Consider the following 20,952-nt stretch of genomic DNA (forward strand, 5'->3'; position numbering starts at 1 on the left):
CTCTCTCTCTCTCTCTCTCTCTCCCCCCCTCCTTCTCCCTCTCCCTCTGTCTGTCACTGTCTCTGTCTCTCTGTCTCTCTGTCTCTCTCTGTCTCTGTCTCTCTCTCTCTCTCTCTCTCTCTCACACACACACACACACACACACACACACACACACACACGAGGCAGTTTGTACAAAAATGCTCGGATTGTCACAGACGCTGCAGAGGGCTGGCGTTCATCCCACTTCTGCGCACAGAAGAGGAAGATGAGAGAACAGAGTCTAGGGCTCTTCAGTCAGGACAGAGGAGGCTGGGGCTGGAGGCTCTGACTCTGAGCCCCATAGTGTACCCGTCTCCTTAGTACTGCTGACTGTTTCCACTGCTGCTTTCTGATGACAGCCAGGCAAACCTGGACTCCAAGACACCACGGTGAGAACAGGCGTGTCCTGGGCGCCACCCACTGCTATCAGTCTATTTTGTCAAGTGACGTTTTACTCACTAATCACCACTTTCTACATGCTTCTTCACTTCTCCCCAAAATGGTCCTGAGGGTCTGTTTAGGGTTGTTTTGTTTTTGGTTTCCTTAGGAGCACAGAATACTAGCAGAACCAAGCTAACACCCCCACACATTTAAATTACAGCACATTCTTCCAAGATTTTTACTTCGAGGGGACTCTTACCTCGGCTGGGCACCTTATTTCTACTGAACGTGGTGGCAGTTGGCTGGTGTCTGTAGGGATGGATCCCCAGCTCCCGGGCCTGACTCAGAGTTCCCAGCAAAGGCTCAGGGTCCCCAGGCCCACTGGTACACAAGAGCAGCGGGCTGTCGTGGCAACCTGTGGTCAGTGTGCTTGGGCTCTTTTCTGGGAAGCCCTCCCTGACCCCCTCACACAAGCAGTCTTCTTCCATACTCTCCGAATGCATTAGTGGTGGCTGATGGGCATATCCATGGGTAGGGGTGGCCGAGGCACCCTGTGAGATACAATTTTGCGCCCTGATCTGTAGGAGATGCTGGGGGCTGGTGTGGTGGCGGTGGTAGGAGTCAGCATTTTGATAAGATAAAGCCTGGGGCTCTGTCATATTCTGTCCCCCGAGGCTGGGAGCAAGGCTAGCAGCATCCCCTTGGTTCATGTGCCTGAACAATTCATGGTATTCCTGCTGTTGCTGCTGCTGTTGCTGCTGCTGCTGTTGCTGCTGCTGCTGCTGTTGCTGCTGCTGTTGTCGATGCTGCTGCTGCCTTTTGATGAGCTGTGCAAACTCTGCTGGAGGCAGCCGAATGTCCGAGTGGCCGGTGAGTGAATGCCGGGGAGAGAGCAGTCCTTGAAGGATCTGGGGAACCTGCTGGTGTCTGGTATAGTCTGGCGGTGTAGGGGACAGCAGGGCCTGTTGTAGTGCTGACGTGGTATAGTGTGGCGGCTGCTGATGGGTACTGGGAGGGAAAGTGGGGAATTGGTCAAGTGGAGGAACTTTCAGGGCTTGAGTTGGAGGAAACCCCACTCCTGCTGAAGGGCTGTAGCTGCCGGGGGACCCTCGAGACTGGTCCGGAAACAGATGGGGGTGTAAATGCGCCTGGTCGTAGTTGGCAGGGGAGAACCGATTCATGTTCAAGCTGCAGACACAAAACCATGTGAGTAGCAGGCATTCCAGTAACAACTATCCCAGTTCCCCTGGGGACAGTCACTAGCCTTCATTAGCACCAAGCTCTCACGGCACAGACCTGTGGTGTGGCTGGGAGGACTGTGCACACCACCACTATGTGTCCCCTTATTTGCTTATCCAAGTCTTCGAAGAGGCATAAGGCACTGAGCCTGTAATAATCTTGAAAGCAACACTGGCCTTGGCTGGTTTCTTGAATAGGGTCTCATGTAGCTCAGGCTAGCCTCACATGCTATGCTGTGGAGGAGGACCTTTAACTCCTGATCCTCCTGCCTCTGTTTCTAGAGAGCTGGGGTTCTGGACATGGGCTACCACACCTGTCTTCTCTGGTTTCAGAGACTGAAGCCCGGGGTTCAGGCTAGCCTACCTATCCACAGAGCTAGACACACAATCTAACCTAGCTGTTCTTAAAAAATAATCTGAGTTGTTTAGAATAACAGTCTCTTAGAGACAACACAGAAGGAAGATCCCCCCTAGAATAATAAATCAGGGGAACGGACATCTTTCTACATCCCTCTAGCAGACCTTCCTTCCTTCCGGCCATCAGGAAGGCCCTCTGTCATTTTCCTCTTGTCTCACTAATAGTCTGGCTCACCAATAAGCTCTCCTCAAACCCACCATGTTGCTCTGACAATGGGTGACACAAGAGCACAAGCCGACTTGTCCCTTCTCATTCATTGGGCTACGGGGACTTCTTCTCTAGATCAACGAGAAGCCTTACCTGTGGGCCTCTGCGCTGTCAGCACTCAGCTGCTTGGACAAGGGCCGGTGCCCATAGCTGAAGGGAGCCATGAGGCTGGTACGGTTCTGTATCTGAATCTGACTGGCACTGGGGCTGATGGGGATGCCCCGCCCTGCAGAGCCTGCAGCTGGCCCGGCCATGGTGCTGAGCATACCCACGGGCTCCCGTAGCTGGACTGTCACTGGCTGCGACTGGCTGGCCTGCTGGAGGCCCAAGCACGTTAGTGCTACACTGGGAGGCGGAGAACAGTTCTCAGGTTGCTGCTGGAAGATTGCACCATGGGAGGGTAAGCCTTGAAACTGGGAGGGGGATGTAGCACCTGCAGAGGAAGGGACCACAGGGTGACCAAGTGCCCAGGTTACCTGCCAACGAGAGGAGACCCACAGCAGGTAGCATCTAGAACAGCTTTCTTAAACCTCACTACACAAAACAAGACCAGTAACTGGCAGAAACAGGTCCAACTCACTGGGTCCTACCCACAGAATCAGGGCTCAGTCGGTCAGGTGGGCTCCCCAAGAATTTGTATTTTTAACTAATTCCCCCAAGAGCTGGTCTATGGCTGGACTGCAAGTAGCAGAGGTTGTATGCAGTGTTTTTTTAACCCAGGATGCACAGGAATGCTCCTGAGAGTTGGTTAAGTTACACAGTCTCATGTGGCAGTTCTGGGACAGAACCCAAGTTCCAACTCTGACCCAAGGCCACCTGGAGTAGGAAGAACACACAGGCAATTCTATGCTTCTCCACAATGCCAACGAGACAGAGAAAGACCTGACTGTGTGCTGGATCTGAGGAACTGCACCCATCAGTCTTCACACCTAGTACGAGGACTGGAGAGGGTTTTTAGTAGCTTTAATAGTGGCTATTTTTAATAGCGGCTAACCTGTATTAAGGATTATTATATTGGGTACTCTCCCAGGTGATATATATATATATATATATATCTCTTAAGCGTCGCTATTACTACAGTTATTATTGAGAAAGCAAAGGCACTGAGAGGTTAAGGAATTTACCCGGCATTTTTCACAGTTAAGAAACAAAATTTAACATATACACACACACCACCACCACCAAATCAAAGCCTAGAAGCAAGGCTTTCCTTGCAAGGCACATTATGGACCTACCCACCACAGCCTCCACTCACCGTGAGACGCAATCATGGCACTGCTGACCGGGGGAGGACTGTTACTTGGCTGCCTGAAGAGATGGTTGCTGGGATGGTTGGGGGGTGGGCTTGCAGGTTGAATCCTTAACCTTACAAATGACAGAATGGGCATGTAAGCCTCCTGAGGTGACACAGCCATCTGGAGGTAACATACAGACTACCATCCATATAGACAGACATCTTGTCGTTTGAGGTGGACGGCCATGATAGCAGGCCACCACAGCCTGCCCACATCTCTGTCCAGCAGTCAGTCTTTCCCTGCCACAAACGTAGCACTCACTGGCCTGGCCTGCGATGAACGTCAGGCTCCTGTGTTCATGGGGCTAAGGAAGTAGGACTTTAGGAAACCCTTCAAACCTTAAATCTGCTTCCCTGTTTTTCTAGAAGACTATCCCAAATGCTCAAGTCAGTCAAGTTTTCCCATGCGTTAGACCAGGGTGCCATGCTGCCCAGCCAAACGACTCAGGAAGAGCCTAAGTTGTTCATTACCTCTGGAGCTGATGGGTGAGGAGGGCTGGTTGATTTTCACATGCAGCCTGAAGAGGTGGGGAGGGCTGAGGAGGACAAATAGAATCCTAAAACACAAAAGGGGGGGGAGGGAAGGGAAGACAGTGTCATGAGCCGCAAAGGTCATCAGAGCTATTCTTGGGAGGATACAGAAAGTACCGTCTGTGACTCAGACTGTTGCTTCTGTGCGTCATCAGACACATCACCCATAATCACAGCTCCCAATTCCACTCTGCCCCGAGTCTTTCAGACAATGCGCAGGCTCAGACAATGCCCAGGCTGATGAGCCTGGAAGCAGATTCAAAACCACACTGGAGGAAGCGAAGAGCGAGCGAAGGCCTACTTGAATTTGCTGCTGGAGGATCTGATGGTGCTGTTCCTGCTGGTAGAGCATGTGCTGCTGCTGTGTCTTCTCCAGGGCTCTCTCGTCGACCTGCCCCCCGTACATCTTCTGCAGCTGTTCACACTCCTGAAGGGAAAGCAGTGGGGACAAAGGGGACACGGGCAAGTCTACCCCGTGCGGTGAACTCAGCAGATGCAGATCTACCCCTAAGGTCTCATGGGCAGAATGAGCCACTGGAGAACAGTGTCCTTGCTGGGTATGCGCAAGGAGATCCTCACGCTTTGCTCTATGGGAAACAGTGGGTGACATCAAGGACACACTGTGGAACATCCAGTGTGGATTCAAATGTAAGCACATAGCACAAGCTGCTGGACACTCTTGGCCCTTCATAGTAGCCTGGGAGCAGGTTTCCTACCTCTGGGAACAACACTAGCTGGAGATTATACCTGGGTGAGAAGGTACAGCAATTGGGTCTACTAGGACCCGGTGACCTGCATGCAAGGGGCCAGCCGAGATTGCTTAGAAGTACTGTCCCCAAGAAGATCAAAGCAGAAATGCCTTTCCAATGAACTACAGATGGTGGAGGAAAATTTTTAGTTTCATTATGAGGGAAGCAAGTTTGACCCTAGGGAGGGCAGTATATATTGAAGAATGCACAGTAGAAAGCTATACTGCTTTAAGCTAGAACACCTCAGTGGGGCTGACATGCCTGGGTCCTGGACACTGTGCTGTTTCCCCTGACCCTCCATAGATTACCTGCTGTAACTGTTTGATGCTGCTGCTGTTGCCCATTTTTTCCAGGTGAGCTTTGAAGGCCTGGATGCTTGCAGCCCCGTCTGAGAACCGGCGCACGGGGGAGAAACGCTCCGTAGGGAGATGCAGGGTGTTGGAGTCCTTGTAGGAGGAACTGAATATACGGGAAGAGACGGTTAGCAGCCAGGACTGGGGGCTATGACCAATCACACAGGGACCATGGTTCTACATGAACACACAGACAGTGGATGCACGGAGGAGCCCTGCTCTTGGTACTCCTGTGTCACCTCCTGAGATGGCTGTCCCCCTGAGTGGACTACAGACCTTCATCTCCCACCTCCACTTACCTTAGGTTGGTCCTACTTCCCAGGCCTGCTGAAGTCCTGGGGTCAACTATGTCTGGTTCTTATATAAACATACTACAGCAGGGTGCAACTCCTCAGTACAGTTAGGACTGGCTGTACCAGAGCCTTGGTTTTTATAGTCACTCATTTATTTTCTATTATAGCTACATTTTTTTTGGGGGGGGATAATTTTGTGCAAGCTATGGTTTGTTTTTTTTTTAAATTTATTTATTTATTATTTGTAAGTAAACTGTAGCTGTCTTCAGATACCTCACAAGAGGGCATCAGATATCATTACAGATGGTTGTGAGCCACCATGTGGTTGCTGGGATTTGAACTCATGACTTCTGGAAAAGCAGTCAGTGCTCTTAACCACTGAGCCATCTCACCAGCCCAACAAGCTATGGTTTTTAAAACCAGATCTCCACCTGGTATCTTTAGAAACTTAGAATTCACCAGTTGACCCTGAGTTACCTCTGGCAGTCATCTATGTATGGCTAGGATGAAATCAAAGTCAGCTCTGTGGTCAAAGGTCTGGCCTGGAACTCACAGTTCTGTTCTAGAGAAGGGAGGGCGGAGGCTGGGGTGGGGGAAGAGAGGGACCTCTGATCCCAGCCCGGAGACAGTGTACTCCTCAGGAATGTAGGCCTCAAGATCCTGCACGTACCTTATGAACACACATGAGCCCTCCTACTGTGAATGTCATCTCCTCACACAGCGGCACCTCCCCAACCTCTCCGGCTGACAGAGGGGTCCCCAGTGCTCAATCAGAACACAGCCATGTCTTATGGGGAGAAAGAAGAGCCATGGATCAGGAGCCCTAAGATAGCCCCGGGCTGGCTAACACCTACAGCTGCTGCCTAACCAGAAAGAGATGTTTATGAGCTGAGGTAAGCAGGTTGAAGACTGCAGAGGCAGCGTCCCCACAGCTGATGGAAAGGGTCAGGGTGGCAGGTCTAGGGCAGAGATGACATTACGCTGAGCCAATGGTGAGGGGGCGGGCGAGGAACCTCGCCAGTTTGGACTGAAGCCGAGCCAAAGCCAAGAAAGCAGGCGAACAAGCAAGTTCAAATACAGAGCAGACAGGGAAGGGCTGAGGAGAAATGAGGACCAGGCAGTGATGCCAAGAGAGTTCGGATGTCGGGTGAAAGCCCTTACTCTCTTCACTGACACCACTCCTTCAGACGTCATCAAAGCTTCAAGCAGTGGTGAGCTAGTGAAATGCGCATGGAGCCCTACTTGTTTAGTGACATACAAGACAAATTAATCAGGGTGGGGGATGGATGTCACAGTCCAGACACCGAGGTCACGAAGGATGCTTGCAGGAGCCTGTTCTGTCTGCACTTCAGACTCTGAATGAAAACACAGCACCGGTATTACTTCCCCTCAAATTTGATGCCTACACTAGCAGTGTTTTCAGGCAATAGACAGGTTTCTGTCACCCAGAGCTGTTCTTCGAGCCGCCTTTCTGCACGAAATCATTCTTTCTCATTACAGCAAGAATATCCCAGGTTCAAGGTGTGGTACAGTTTTCCAGAAACTCAGGCTGTGAAGTCAGATCCCAGCTCAGCCTGGCTCAGTAACTTCAGGGGATTGGTTCCAAGGGACCTGCTCACTGCAGAGCCACGGGCAGTGTCAAGCGTGTAACTTTGTTTTCAATAGCAACCACGGTCACCTGGAGCAGGCTCATATAATATAGGCTGCTAGCCCCACTCTACTCTTCAAACAGTGACGCAGCCCCCAACTGGATAGAACCTGTTTTGTGTTAACTTTTAAATCAGACATTTCCAGGGGTAAAAATGTTGACCAGCCCCTCTTCAGTCTCCATGGTGGACTTCACCTATTATAACACAAAGAATAGACATATATTCTGTTCTTTTAACCATGTTCCAGAAAAATGAAAGAAATCCAGTGATGCAGACAGGCTGCCCGCGTCACATCATGTGTTTTACGGCCTTAGAACACTTCTCTTTTCTTCTGAATGAGCATTAATCTCTTGTGTGTTTGTATAGTGACCCCACCGCCCCACAGCACAGGATTTGTCATTCAAGCACTCATTTGTTTCCAACTCAAACAGTCTAGGCCCTACAGACCCAAGTACCACACATGCACATGGAACAGGCAGCAGAGCTCTAGGTAGCCAGGCCCCGGCAGCGTCTCCAGGAGCAATGTGTGTCCCGCGGATGGACCCGCAGGCTGCTGTGGTCTTCTTTTAACAACAAATGTCGGTAGAATAGAGGGTGTTTGAGGAAGGCTGGCTGGACAGTGCTCATCACCAGTTTCCCGAGGAGCGCGGAGAAGTACATTAGGGTACTCAAAGGACAAAAGCTAAACAGAAGGCCCTGGGGAGGGCTGGCAAATCAAGTCTCAGACGAGGAAGAGGAGGTGAGGAGCAAGGAAAGCACCTTCAGAACAGAGCAAATGCTCAGCCCTAAGTTCCCAGCTGCCTCGGGGGTGGGGCAGCTCACCAGCCAGCCAGCACAGAGGAGATCCCTGGGGGGTTTCCAGCGAGGGACTGCGCCACCACAATCTTACATGAGAATCTTCACCATTTTTTTTTCTTTCAGTTCCTAATAGGACTTTTTTTTTCTTTCTAAATTGTTCATGGTCAATTATGAAAGCTTATCTTCCTTCTTCCAGAGTTCCAGCGTGGCACTAATTATGTCCCTGTCTGCTCAGAGGTCACCTGCCCTCACTGATTACTGACGCTCACTCAGGGAGAAGCCCGATGAGGGCTCTGTATGGAGCTGATCAGAGTGGCTAGTTGCAAGTGTTCCTTCCTGTCGGCACACATATATACCGAATTTCCTCAGAACTCAAGCTTTTAACCTTCTAGAGGAGGCTGCAGTCCACTACCTCACCCCACCCCAAGAAGACTGGAAGAAACAAGATCAAGCAATGGCTGCTGACTTGGGAAATGTGGCCTGGGACCTAGGGGACAGCATCAGAATGGACATGGCTAAGATTGCCAGTCATTAAGGAGTCATGGAGGACAATCACCTCAGCTCTCTTGCTGCCAGGCTACCTTGGAATCAGTGAAGTTTCTCTAGTCAGGATGGCGAAACTTAGTTTCTCTCTTCAAGGCAATGAATTCTAAACAACAGAGGCCTAGCAAAAGATCTTGCTGTCAGAATATTCAAAGAATGAATTCCCAAACACAGTACTCAAAAGGATGCAACGCTGCTGTTCTACCACACATCAGGGGTGTACCTCCGTCTATAGCCAGCCTCTGCTCTAATGCCACAGCAAGTGCCCGTTTTTTTTGAAGGCGATGAATTAGCGGTCATGTCTGGGGATGTTGCTACAAAGTCCTCATCTCTAGAGCTGCCTTCTAAGAGTACCACTCCCTCAAAGGCCTACGTGAATCAGCTGCAGATGATGAGTAGTTTTGCTAAGAAGTAAGATGGAAGCGCCTCGGGTGCTCCAGAATCCGAGAGAAAGCTTTTGCCCTGTGCACTGGTCAGGGCTAGAAGCTGAGATGTGAGCTCGGGATGGCAGCGGCTTCTAGTTAAAGCTAGTCACCATGAGCTGGAGACTAGTCAGAAGGGTGCCGATCCAGTGAGCCTCCGGGATGCTCACACTGCCAAGTGGCTACTCACCGATGCTGGTCAGGTACCAGGTGAGGAGGCCAGACCCGGGAACGGAAAGACTGCTGTCCTAGCTGCCGCTGCAGGTCCGGTGGGATCTCAGCTGTCGGGCTGGTCATGGCCAGTGTGTGCCTTTTGGACCTATTTGCCAAGTACCTGCAACAAGCAGGGAGGACATTTCATAGTAAAAAGAGACAAGAATGTTCCCGCGCAAGAAGCAACAGAAGTTAGTCTGAAGCACTAGGTAGGACAGTGTGGCATGCCAGAAGGGCCATGGTAAGCAGCCCCCAACAGGATGGAGGGGAAGCATGTCTAACTGGCCAACAGAAGTCAGATCACCTCTGAAGTGGCTGGTTTCCAGCTTGAGAGTGGCCATTAAGAGAAGAAAGGGAGATCTAGCTTACAGAAGCAGTGGAATCAATTTCCTTCACTCCATTCAATAGAAGAAGTTATCTTTCTATATATTACCTTTTCTCCAAATTTCTGAACTATAAGTCAGAGGAAATAGAACCCAAGGCCTATTTCTAGAGGGACTAGTGAGGTATTCAGAAAGAATCAACTTATGTCTCCTGATGTCAGAGGCTTGTGGCGTCTTTACTACATGCCAAAGAACAGACTCTTGTTTGAGGACAACTGAATTCTTCCCTTATGTCCTGTGACCAAGACTCAATCACTGGAGAAGAAAAACTGATGAGGACTAGCTTAGAGAATGAAGAAATAAAACTACACAGGATATTCAGAGCTATTTTCAGGAGGTAAAGAAGAAAGGTAAGGAAATAGAAGAGAAGGCCTCTTCTCAAGGCCTCCATGATGCCTTTTACTCTAAGGAGCTGGCAAACCTACACCGGTCAGCACCGTAACAAGACCCAGGCCCTGTGTCTGGTCCAGGCTTCCTCAGTACTTCGCTGGTCTTGGATACAGATAAGAGAAGCATGATTCCTTTCTTTCTCTCCAAACCGACAGGTACTCTGGCCTTTCACTGTTGGTCTCAAGAAGGTGGGGCCAGAGGAAGTGAACTCTAAGACAAAGACGGTAAAACAAGGCTGCACCTTTTCAAGGAGAGAAGGTGGGACCCCAGGACATTCCCTACTTTCTCATTTCTTCATGACACCAGTAGGACTCATTTGCAAACTCATTTTATCAGCAAACCACAGAAGCAAGAGCATCAGACTGAGGCAAAATCACCAGGTTTTTTTTTCCTTCTGCTGTCTAGGCTGGCAACATCTCTGATCACTAGGGTTTTCTTTCTGCACAAGACCACTTTCTTTGGTCTTTTAGATAGACCTCATGGGTGCAGAAAAAGAATCCTGAACAATAAATAACCATAAGGCTCTTCATTCCTGACTACGCTGCCTATGTAAACTAAAAGCTGTTATCAGACTGTAATTTGTGGCATACAAACTTGCTTAGATAAAGCCATCAGTGGTTAATGTCCATTGATAAAAACACCCAAAGTTTCCCCAAGAGCCCATGAAAACCATTTTATTTCAACTTCCCTCAAGGGAAAACATATAATCTTGAAGAACACCTGTATTTCTGGTAAAATACATGCTGGATTCTGGTGAAAACCCCGCCACAGAAAATAGGAATGACAGCTCCACAAGGGGACATGCACGGAGCTGAGGACCATGGCATTGGAACTGAGGCCATCAGACCGCACAGCAAGCCTGATGGCCACTGTCGCTCTCTGTGGATCAGGCATCTCTCAACAATGTTCTGCAAACAGTGGATATTTACATCTGTCCCTGCCCCCCAACCCCCAAGTTTTGTTTTGTTTTCTTCCCAATATCTCATTGTGGTACAAGGGAGTGGAAGGAACACACAGCAAACAGTACAGGAGGTGTTCATTCATTCTCCTGGGAAGGAGGAGTCCGTGGCAGAGGTCCATGCCAGACTAGCTAGGATCACTGTCATCTCAGATCTCCAACTCCTTTTCAGTAAACAGTCCGTGGCAGGTAGGAGCAGGCTTAGGCCTTCTGAACACTATCAGAGTTGCAATATGAACGCAGGGGGACAAGGAAGGAAGGAGGGAGGGAGGAGAGAAATTGTTCTTAAGGTTATTGCTGTCACTTAAGGGGCTTCCAATGGCGCTTATAGAAATGACATTTTCTGGGCAGTCTTCTGTTACTTCCGTGTGGGGAGGAACATGCCATCTGGCTTGAGCAAAGAGACCACACAAGTGTTGAAGCTGCACTGCACCACCTCCCTGGGCAGAGGTGACCTTTCGCTGGTTGCAGGGGAGCCTGCCCAAGGACGTTCTGCAAGCACTGGCAGATGCCACATTACCTCTGCACAGCTTCCTGATCTGGCTCCCCATCCGAGCTCTCCTCATCCACAGGGGTAACTGCCGGCACTGCCTGTAGAGAGACAGGAAGGAAAGGCTCAGGGTGGCAGCTTATTCTGTGATGCCCTCAACTCTGGTAACTGGACTGAGGCCAAGGGTCTTGTTAATGTTCGTATTTCAAAGGCTTCCCTAGAACGGGGGCTACAGAGGACGTTCTTCCACCGTGCTTTCCAGCTCTGTCTGGCTTAGGTGATGGATCTGGGTTTCTTCCCTTATTCACAGGCATGCGTTTGCTCATCTAATACTTGGAGGTCTTCTTTAGGACAGCTGCGCACTCACAGCTATGGTCTTTGTCTTTGTTTAGAGACAAATGAGCAGACAATCGTAAGAGTAGGCTGAAGCTCTCAAGTCCTCCATGGGAGCTGGGGAAGGAAAGAAGGCAGGCGCTTTGGAGGAAGCACCAGCTGGCCTGAGACCCAAGATCTGCACAGACAGCAAAAGGGCCACAGGCTGAGAGAAGAGGGAAGGGCTGCAGTGTCTAAGGACCTGGAATGTGGAGAACTGCCTGCCTAGAGTGCCTAGGAACTGACCGTGGTAACGTCACAGTAACGTCAGTCCCAGAGTCTGGATGTTTGAACTCCAGAAAAGCATCATGGTGACTGAAAATACATTGTCAAATAACATATAATCAAATAGCTATAATTCCATGTGTTAAAATCCTCACTATACTCTGAAACAGAAACGAAATGAGAAGCACCACACTGGGGTTCCTAGCTCCCCTCTGTGTGAAGACAGAAATGCTGTGCACACTCAAAATATATTCTTGGCCCAGCATCACCCATGCCTCAAGCATGACATCAGAAATCATACTCCGATGACCAAAAGCTTTAAAGCACTGGATTGCAGGGCTGGAGAGATGGCACAGGGTTAAGAGCACATACTGCTTCTGCAGAGGACCTGAGTTTGCCGCCTAGCACTCACACTGGGTGGCTCACAACAACTTGTAAACTAAACTCCAAAGGATCCTACACCTTTGACCTCTGCCAGCACCCGTACTCTGGTATACTTCTTTCATTGATTAAAAATAAAAGCAAATATTTTCTTTAAAACTGGGTAATACGAAACAAAACCAAAAACTTCTTGAAATAATTCCAACTTTTGAATTTTTCACATCCTCTACTTTAGTTTTAAGCGTGGAGTAAACAGTTGGACAGGAAGTGGCTATAGCTAAAGCTGAGGAAAGATGGTGTTATAAATGGCCTTGAATATCATACAAATTTCTTTTGGGATGGGCAGTGGTGAATCACTGCAGGATTGTTAAGCAGGGGCACAGAGTTACAGGATCTGTGTTTGGAAAAGTGGGGTCTGCTCTTTACTTGCAGGGTGAAAGGGGAAGCCAGTGGAAACCAGGAGTCAAGCCAGGTACCAGCTGTGAGTCCACTGTGTTAATCTGGGTGACTGGAGACCATGACTGAAGGAAATGGGGCAGAGATGGAGAGATGTAAGCCATTTATTCATAGGCATCAAATAACTGATTGACAGCAGAAATAACAAAAATTGCATAAAGATTAAAAAAAAAAAATCCATGTTCCTAGCTGGTATTAGCACTAGGGTGGTAGCCGTGCTGTCACTGTCCCTGGGAGGGAAAGACAACTGTCACATGCTGCAGTCACACTTTGAGTACTTGTGCGGTAGCCGATAAACCTCTGGTGCAGGTGATCACACATGCACATGTGTAGAACTCGGAAGAGCATTCTGAGTGCAGGGCCTGATGGCAGCTGACAGGGAGCGGACAAGCTCATCCAGAGAAGAGAGGAGATGGGCCGCAGCTAAGTCAATCTGAGCAGAAACCTGCAGAGAGGACTGACTGGCTGAAGGAAAACCTAGGATAATGTTACAGGAGCCAAAAAAAAAAAGTATTACCGAGTTGGGGGAAGGTCAACAATGACTAATAGGGTTGGGACATCCAAAAAGATAAAGATTAAAATGCCCACTGGATTTATCAACAAGAGCTCGTTAGTGACCTTGGCAGCAACAAGTCCGTTGGACAAAGGAAATCACCCCACTTTCCACCATGCATATCTTTCCTTCCCAACCAATGCTAGCCTTGCATGGAGCGCCTCTGCCACTGTCAGCCGCTCACTTTGGCAGTCACTCTGCCATGCTGCTTTTTTTAAGGTGGTGTCTTGCCCTGTAGCTGTGGTTAGACTGGGACTCACTATGTAGACCAGGTTAGCCTCAGAGCTGCACTGACCCTCCTGCACCTGACTCTTAAGTGCTGGGACTGGATGGCTTTGCAAGGTTTTTTACTATTCAGATACTTGACACAGCGGAACTTCTTTGCTATCAGGATTGGCACACCAACAGCTCTGGTGCACAGCTGTTTTCTGAGCTGCAATGCTGATGACAAAATGGCTCCTAGACTCACACATCGCTCTGTGTGACCAAACCCAAGAGTAGGAAAGCACAGAAAGCCAGAGAGAGCTTCTGTTAACAGAGTGTTTTAAAATGTATTGATCCACGATGGATCAGAGACCAAACTCACCACACACTATGGTTTCAAGCAGTGCTCCCTTAAATAGCTCAGAAGGGCTCTGGAGACACCACTTAATCCTATGGAACTGTGACAGAAAAACACCAGAAATAAACAGAAACCGATGTGAAACTAAGCCTTTGCATGTCGCCATCGTACAAAATGGAAGTTAGAGCCACAGTGTAACCGTATGACCACCCGAGGCTGAGCCGAAGATGGTAGGTGGTGTGGGCACAGGAGAGCTGGTGATGTAAGCACTTGCTGTGCAATCCTGCAGGGTAAGGTTTGATTCTTGGAACCCACATGAAGGTGGAGGGGAGAACTAACTTAAGGTTGTCCTTTGACCTCCATGAATGCACTGAGGCATGTGCACAGCAACCCCTCCCACAACCCCCGCCACTCACCAACTAATCTTTATAAGATTTAAAAAGCAATTCATTCTAGAGAGCACTGCCCGTGTGAACTGCATCTGTGGGGGAAAGTCCTCTGAGGTGTCTGTGTGGGTCTACTGTGGAAGAGGAGACAGGTCAGAGAAAACACACAGAATGTGGTCGTAGAGAGGAATGTGGGTTTTCCAGCCAAGTCCAGCCCTTTTATCACAGACTTTTTATCGAAAACCTCTGAGAAAGCCAGGCTGTGCTGCTACTCACTGGTGTCATGGTGACAAGTGGGGAAGGTCCCCGTGGGCGCTTGAGCAGCTGCTGGGCATGCAGTTGGATGTTGGCGCCTCCATCTGAGGCTCTCCGGCCAAGGGGCCCCATTCCGTTCAGTAGCTGTAGTGTAGGCGGCTGTAATAGAGACTGTTCCTGCCAGGAGAGTGGGCAGATACAGTGGTGAGATTGGAAAACATGGAGTAAACAGCCCACCCTCATCTACTACAGTCAGAGGATCTGCTGGGGTGAGGGGACTGGAGACACCTCCCATCACCAGAACAGTTTACAAATGGGAACTCCCTCCCTAAGGAAAGCCTCCAATACTAGAAACAGTCAGTCCTGTGAAAGCCGACCAAGGCAAGATAAGCTGGTTTCTCATGGGCAGGCCCTTTCCATAGCCACGCACCTTGTACTCAAGCTGCCCAGTCGGCTGCAGGCTCTGCATGGGCAACAGGTTGTGTGTGAAGTTCATGTTAGGGGCCACCTGCAGGAACGGACCCTGTGGGTTCACTCCAGGAATGCCAGGCAAGAGCGGCTGCATATCATCCATTACTTCCATGCTGATAGGAAACAGGAAGAGACAAGTGTGGTTCTCGGAGTGTTTAAGTCTCAGAGTCTACCACTGTTTTGAGATCAGGGTTTCTCTGTGTATCCTTCCTTGGCTGTCATGGAACTTGCTCTATAGACCAGGCTGGCTTCGAACTCAAGAGACCCACCTGCCTCTGTCTACTGAATACTGGGATTAAAGGTGTGTGTCATCACTCCCTGACTTTTTCATATGTGTATACATGTGTGTGGAGGTGTAGTCTATGTGTGTGTACGACTGTAAATGTGTGTGGGTGTCCCAACATATGTCTGTGCATGAGTATAGAGGCCAGAGGGAGGGAGCCTTCCTCTTCCATGCTCTCCCAGGTCTCTCACGGACTCGCTTGTCAGGCTGTCTGTGAGCTCTGTGCATCTGCTTGTCTCCACTCCACAGAGCTGGAGTTACAACAGAGGCTGCCACAGCTGGCTTTTCTATGAACCCTGAGGATCTGACCTGAGGACCTTTATGCTGGTAGAAGAGCACCCTCCAGACTTTACTCTTCTCCTAAATTCCTATTTCTGTCTAAGACACTAAAGTAAAGCGGAAGTCTCTGCTGTGTGGAATTTCACTCTGAGTTATTGGGGATTCTACATTGATCCCTTCACTGATCTCTTCATTGATCCCTTTCGAAAGCCAACAGGAGACACAACAGGCTGGCACAACTCCAGTCCAGGCTTTCGAAGCCTGGAGGTGAACAGCAAGTTTCTAGAGAGCACAGGGCATCCGCTAAGACAATGATTGCTTGAAGTAGCAACTGATTCACCAGGGAAAGAATGCAGTTACTACCATCAGTGCTGACAGGACAGGTAAGAACTGGATGTTCGGGACTGTCATGCCCAGCAGACTTTAAATAAGAGATTTTTCCACTAATCACGACTCAGGACTCCACCCCTCCTCGAGAGTGACACATTCTGTGGAACCCAAATGTTCTTTCTATTGCTTGTTTGAGCTCATTGAGAACAAGCACGTAAAACAAGCAAACCAGCAGGCATGGGCGTTTCTTCTAGAGATCCTCTCAGAAGACAGACATTTATAAGAAAGCCAGCTCTGCTCTGAGCTCAATTCTCAGGAGAAGGCTTGCTACAACCCTCTCTTTCCTGCTCAGTGAATAAAAAAATTCAGCAACAAGATGGGCTGTTGTTCATGCTGACAGGTCTCGACTAACGAGTAGAAATGGAGTGAGTTGGTTCTTGGTCCACTTCCCCGACATGAGGGTCTCAGGGAACACTTTGGGAAATGTGTTTTGGGATTCTTGTTCATTTTGGGACAGAGCCAGATACTGAACCCTGAATCTTGCTTGTGGCAGGCAAGTGCCTCTAACTGTCCACATATATAAATGATGCCACACCACCTGTCTCCTCTTTCCAGAAGAGACCCAATATAGAACATGAGATATCTCTAAAAGCTGCTAAAGTTGGAAAATTTATTTACTTATTTTTTTGAGATAGGGTCTCTTTATATGTTCTTGAACTCAATATATAGACCAGGCTAGCCTTGAACCCAAGAGTTTCTCCTGCCTCTGCCTCCTAAGTGCTGGGATGAAAGGCGCACACTTTGCTAAATGTAACTGAATATTACAGAATACTTCTGGATGACTTAGATTAGAAGAACTCCAACACTGTTGACAAAGATGCTATCACACTCACCTAAGAGCCACTGCATATAGGGAGATGTAACTAGTCAGATTGACCATGGTCTAGTGTGGCATCTGACGTATTAAACATGTATTTTGGCCACTTACTTATATCATGAAGTAGGAGAAAATGTGGCACAGGAGTCACTCAACCCTGACTGGACCTTCTGCCTTGCTACTGGGCAGGATGTTGACCTGGTACTTACCGTGGGTCAGCCACTCCCACCGTGTGCCTCCTCATTGACAAATAGCGAACCAAGGCTTCTGGAGAAGGCTCTTCACCCTCATCACTGTCCAAGTTCAAGGTCCCATCAGGCTAAGGTGGAGGGAAACACAGCTGATCAGAAGTAAATCAGAAGGAAGGAAGGAAGGAAGGAAGGAAGGAATTGTGGCTACAGGAAGAGACGTGGTTTCAGTCAAGAGTGATCAGACGTGGCTACTTGCCTCTATAATTTGGTTCTCTGGGTTGATCAGCTGAACTTGGGGGACGCTAATGTTCATAGCAGTGCCTGTCTGCTCCGCCTAGAAAGCAGTACATAAGGACACACAAAGAGTTGAGATGCTAGAAGCTTTTCGAAGTAGTCTCTCCACTCACCCCTTTCTCTAAGATGTGGTTTTGCTATGTAGCCCAGGCTAGCCTTGAACTTATCCCTCTGCCTCAGATTCCCAATGGCTAGGATTATATTCAAAGCAGTCTTGATTGCCAAAGTCTGGTTCTTCTGTTCTCAGGTGACACAGCAAAGAAGCATTCTTTAGGGAGAATGGTATCTCACAATGATTTGCTACTTCTTAAAACAAAATTAAAAAAAAAAATTAAGAAGATAACTATTTCTGTCATGCTGCTTTCTCTCAAAGAAAGACTCAGATTTTGATGGTCTTCTGACAATGGAGAAAACACAGATAGATGGATAAACAAGAATCTCTCCTGACCAAAAGCTGATGAGCAGTGGCTAGCCCTTACCCTGGTATATAACCTGTTCTCACCTAGGTCACAGACATTGCCCACCTGGAGATTGACTGGTGCCTGGAAAGTCATGGCTTGGGGCATGCTGGGAAGTGTTCCAGGACGCAGAGTTTTGTTTTTCTTGTGTCGATCGCACAGCAGGCTGTAGATTGCACTATAGTGGTCATAGGCATCCGACCTTAATGACTACCAAAATGGAAAGGGAGAGAGAGACCCTGAGGTGGTGCCTCAGTGACACACCAGATACCACCAGCACAACACAAAGCAGTTTCTTCCTTCCCTCTCAGGCCCAGGAAGGGCAAAGGAAGAGGAAAAGGGAGGAAAGCAGAAACACCCAAGAGCTCAGGAAACAGTGCAGAAAAGGCAGGAAAGAGGAAGGGCTGCTTATCTTACTCGCTCTCCCCTCCTTAGGTACCTGAAGTGTGCGCTCTTTGTCCAACCCCATCTCCTCCATCGCCAAGAGAACATCATCATTGAGGGGATCCGACTGCCTCTCCTCCTTCAGTTGCTGGCTCTCCGCTATTAACTGTGATATGGAAAGAGGCAAGCTGTCAAAGCCCCAGTTAACTACATCAACACGGCACGGGGTACATATTGACCAATCGGTTCTTTGGCCCATTGCTGCAGATTCTCTGGGTCTCATGTGAAGTCTAAGCAAGACAACTCTGGCAATCAGCTATGGGCCGACGAAGCCCTCCTGCTTCCTGAGTTCCTGGGGTCCATGGAATGATCACAATGGGGTGCAGCAGTGTGTTACAGAGCTATTGAAATGAGCACACTCAGACAAGAGAGGCATTCTGGTGGCAGTGAGCTGTAGAACTGGAAGTACGCTGTCTGGGAAGTTAAAAGCAAACGCTGATTTTGGGAGCCCTGCTAAAGCCCAGCACCACTGGTCCCCACAGCCTAGATGGGTCCTGTGGCTCCCTGTGAATTCGCATGGCACTTCAGTTTTACCCAGCCACTGATTCCCACTGCCTAGCTCTTTGGGTCCTGGGCAGATTCCAATCACTGCAGAAGACAAAGAGCTAATCAGGAGTTCCCTGAGGCAAGGGGCCCAGCTCACCCTCTCAAAGTTGGGGTCCGCGTCTCCGAGTTTCATCCACTTGTGCCTGCAGATCTGCTCCATCGAGAGGCGCTTATTTGGATCTAAGACCAGCATGTGGCGGATCAAGTGCTCACACTCTGCAACAGACAAACAGCGGCCATCAGGCTAGTGACGGGAGGCCCTGGTACAGCCGAGGGGCTAGGTGTGAGAGCAGCAGGTAGAGCCTCAGGTTCCCTGCCTCAGGTGCTGTTTCTCTTCTGCCTTCATCTCTACCTGCTTCGTTGTTTAACCCAGAAGGAAATGGGCAAAGCAGAGAGAGATGGAGAAAAAGAAGAAATTCAAATGGGGCAGTCCGGTAAATGCCTCTACTAAGTCTGATGTACGGTCCCCTTAAGAGAATGAAGAGCAGACTCTTCCAACACTACAGGGACATGGAGCAGAGCCTACAGATTCAGCCAGTGGGTGCTTCTCTCTGGCAACTCATACTCCAGGTTATCCTGGAGAGAGAACAAGAGTTCCAGATCAGAAACCTATACTCTGATTTCAAAGCCACCCACTTTAAGACGTTTCTTTAAAGTGTAAACTGGGAGCTCTGATGACCATGCTGGAGGAACAGAGATGCGGAGGGCTGAGGACGGTGATGAGGCCTTGTCCTTCATGGATTCTTCATGTATTCTGTGAAGAATACCTTCATGGATTCATGGATGCTAGGGTGGCTTCCTCAATTGTTTCCACTGTATTTTTGAGATAGAGATTCTCCTAAACCTGAAGCTCACAGCCCTGCTAGATGAGCTGGCCAGTGAACCCCAGATCTGCGCATCCCCATCCTCGGTGTTGGGACTACAGGTGTGTACCACGGTGCCTATTTTTGCATGGGTGCTAATGATCCAAACACAGCACTGCAAGCAGTTTATCCAAAGAATCCTCTCCCTAACCCCTGACCTGGCGCCGTTAAACCACAACTGTTACATTGCCTCAGTCCTACAGAGCTGAAAGAGTCCATCCGCCCAAACCACACCAGTCCTTCCTGAGCTATCACTGCTTGCTTAGACAACCAGAAAAAGTTCCTAAGTGGTCTTTCTGCTTCTGTTCTTATTCCAGTTGTAGTCTTTTCCCCTTTGGCATTTTGCTAAGGCTAGACCGACACCACTTTAATAACTCTACAGTTTCTTCTCATGATCCTCAAAATGAAAATGTCAAGTCCTGGGCTTAAAAAGGTTCTTGTCTGATTTCCCACAATGCAGCTCTCTCCGCTGTCTAGCCTCCATGCTTGGTCCTCTAGTTGGAATGGATACACCACAGGCCTTCTCATGGAGGGTTCCCTGTGATGTAGGCGTGAGTTTAACTATCACTTCCTCAGAAACTCATCCCTGACCTCTGACATGAAAACAGGCTTGGTTACTCTTCACTGTGTCAGATGACTTTTCTTTACATGAGTTATTCAAGGACTTCTCTTGTTCATATTTGTACTTGCTGACTACCTCTGTCACAATGCAAGGCACGTGTCTTTTCTACTGTCATATGCAATATGAAATATCTAATATCAAAATGATTATTATATCTAATAGAAACTGAATATATGAATAAATATTTATTGAATATTCATCTTAACCAAATAAGACTATATTATGAAAATGCTTTTTATTTCACTTAATCTTCATAACAATCCTAGGTTAGCTACTATAAAGATCCCCATTTGTATATGAACAAACAAGCTTTTGGAATGTTAATATATTCAGCTACCATAAGGCTATGTTCTTGACTGTCTACAATGCATCATCGGGTAGATATACAGTCTAGTCATCTATCTTTTCCAGAACAAATTCAACTCTGCAGTTTCTACAGTACTTGTGGCAACATCACTATCATGAAATATATACTCAGAGTCATTGTAAAGAATTACTCTTAATTTTTAATGTATTATAACTTAAAATCCATAACGGATATTAAATAAAAAATACCAATTTGGTTTTTGCTTTATGAGCAAAGGTATATTCAAGCGCAGTTTCCTATATGAAAGACTATGGCATCTCCATTCGAAAATTATGTCTAGAGTAGCAAAGGTAGACCCAGCAGTGTAGCATCTGTGACATACAGGTCTGTCATCATTTGAGAGAGAAAAAGAAAGAGAGAGAGAGAGAGAGAGAGAGAGAGAGAGAGAGAGAGAGAGAGAGAGAGA

General features: G+C 48.5%; 1 protein-coding gene across 1 annotated transcript in view; it reads right to left on the reverse strand.

The window, feature by feature from the left end:
- The window catches only part of Sik3 (SIK family kinase 3), a 213,389-nt gene that overhangs the window by 12,351 nt on the left and 180,086 nt on the right, over positions 1 to 20,952 (reverse strand). The window contains exons 7-21 of the mRNA XM_028783636.1: positions 18,792 to 18,910; positions 18,144 to 18,254; positions 17,771 to 17,914; positions 17,209 to 17,286; positions 16,971 to 17,080; positions 14,952 to 15,105; positions 14,543 to 14,698; positions 11,362 to 11,432; positions 9,088 to 9,231; positions 5,148 to 5,298; positions 4,392 to 4,517; positions 4,031 to 4,116; positions 3,521 to 3,630; positions 2,359 to 2,698; positions 662 to 1,590 (exon numbers count right to left, since the gene is read on the reverse strand). Coding sequence (XP_028639469.1) covers positions 662 to 1,590; positions 2,359 to 2,698; positions 3,521 to 3,630; positions 4,031 to 4,116; positions 4,392 to 4,517; positions 5,148 to 5,298; positions 9,088 to 9,231; positions 11,362 to 11,432; positions 14,543 to 14,698; positions 14,952 to 15,105; positions 16,971 to 17,080; positions 17,209 to 17,286; positions 17,771 to 17,914; positions 18,144 to 18,254; positions 18,792 to 18,910 — 2,829 coding nt within the window. The remainder of the gene's footprint in view (positions 1 to 661; positions 1,591 to 2,358; positions 2,699 to 3,520; positions 3,631 to 4,030; positions 4,117 to 4,391; positions 4,518 to 5,147; positions 5,299 to 9,087; positions 9,232 to 11,361; positions 11,433 to 14,542; positions 14,699 to 14,951; positions 15,106 to 16,970; positions 17,081 to 17,208; positions 17,287 to 17,770; positions 17,915 to 18,143; positions 18,255 to 18,791; positions 18,911 to 20,952) is intronic.

Source organism: Grammomys surdaster, unplaced genomic scaffold (assembly GCF_004785775.1).
Source record: "Grammomys surdaster isolate TR1022 unplaced genomic scaffold, NIH_TR_1.0 1164, whole genome shotgun sequence".
NCBI classification, from domain to species: Eukaryota; Metazoa; Chordata; class Mammalia; order Rodentia; family Muridae; genus Grammomys; species Grammomys surdaster.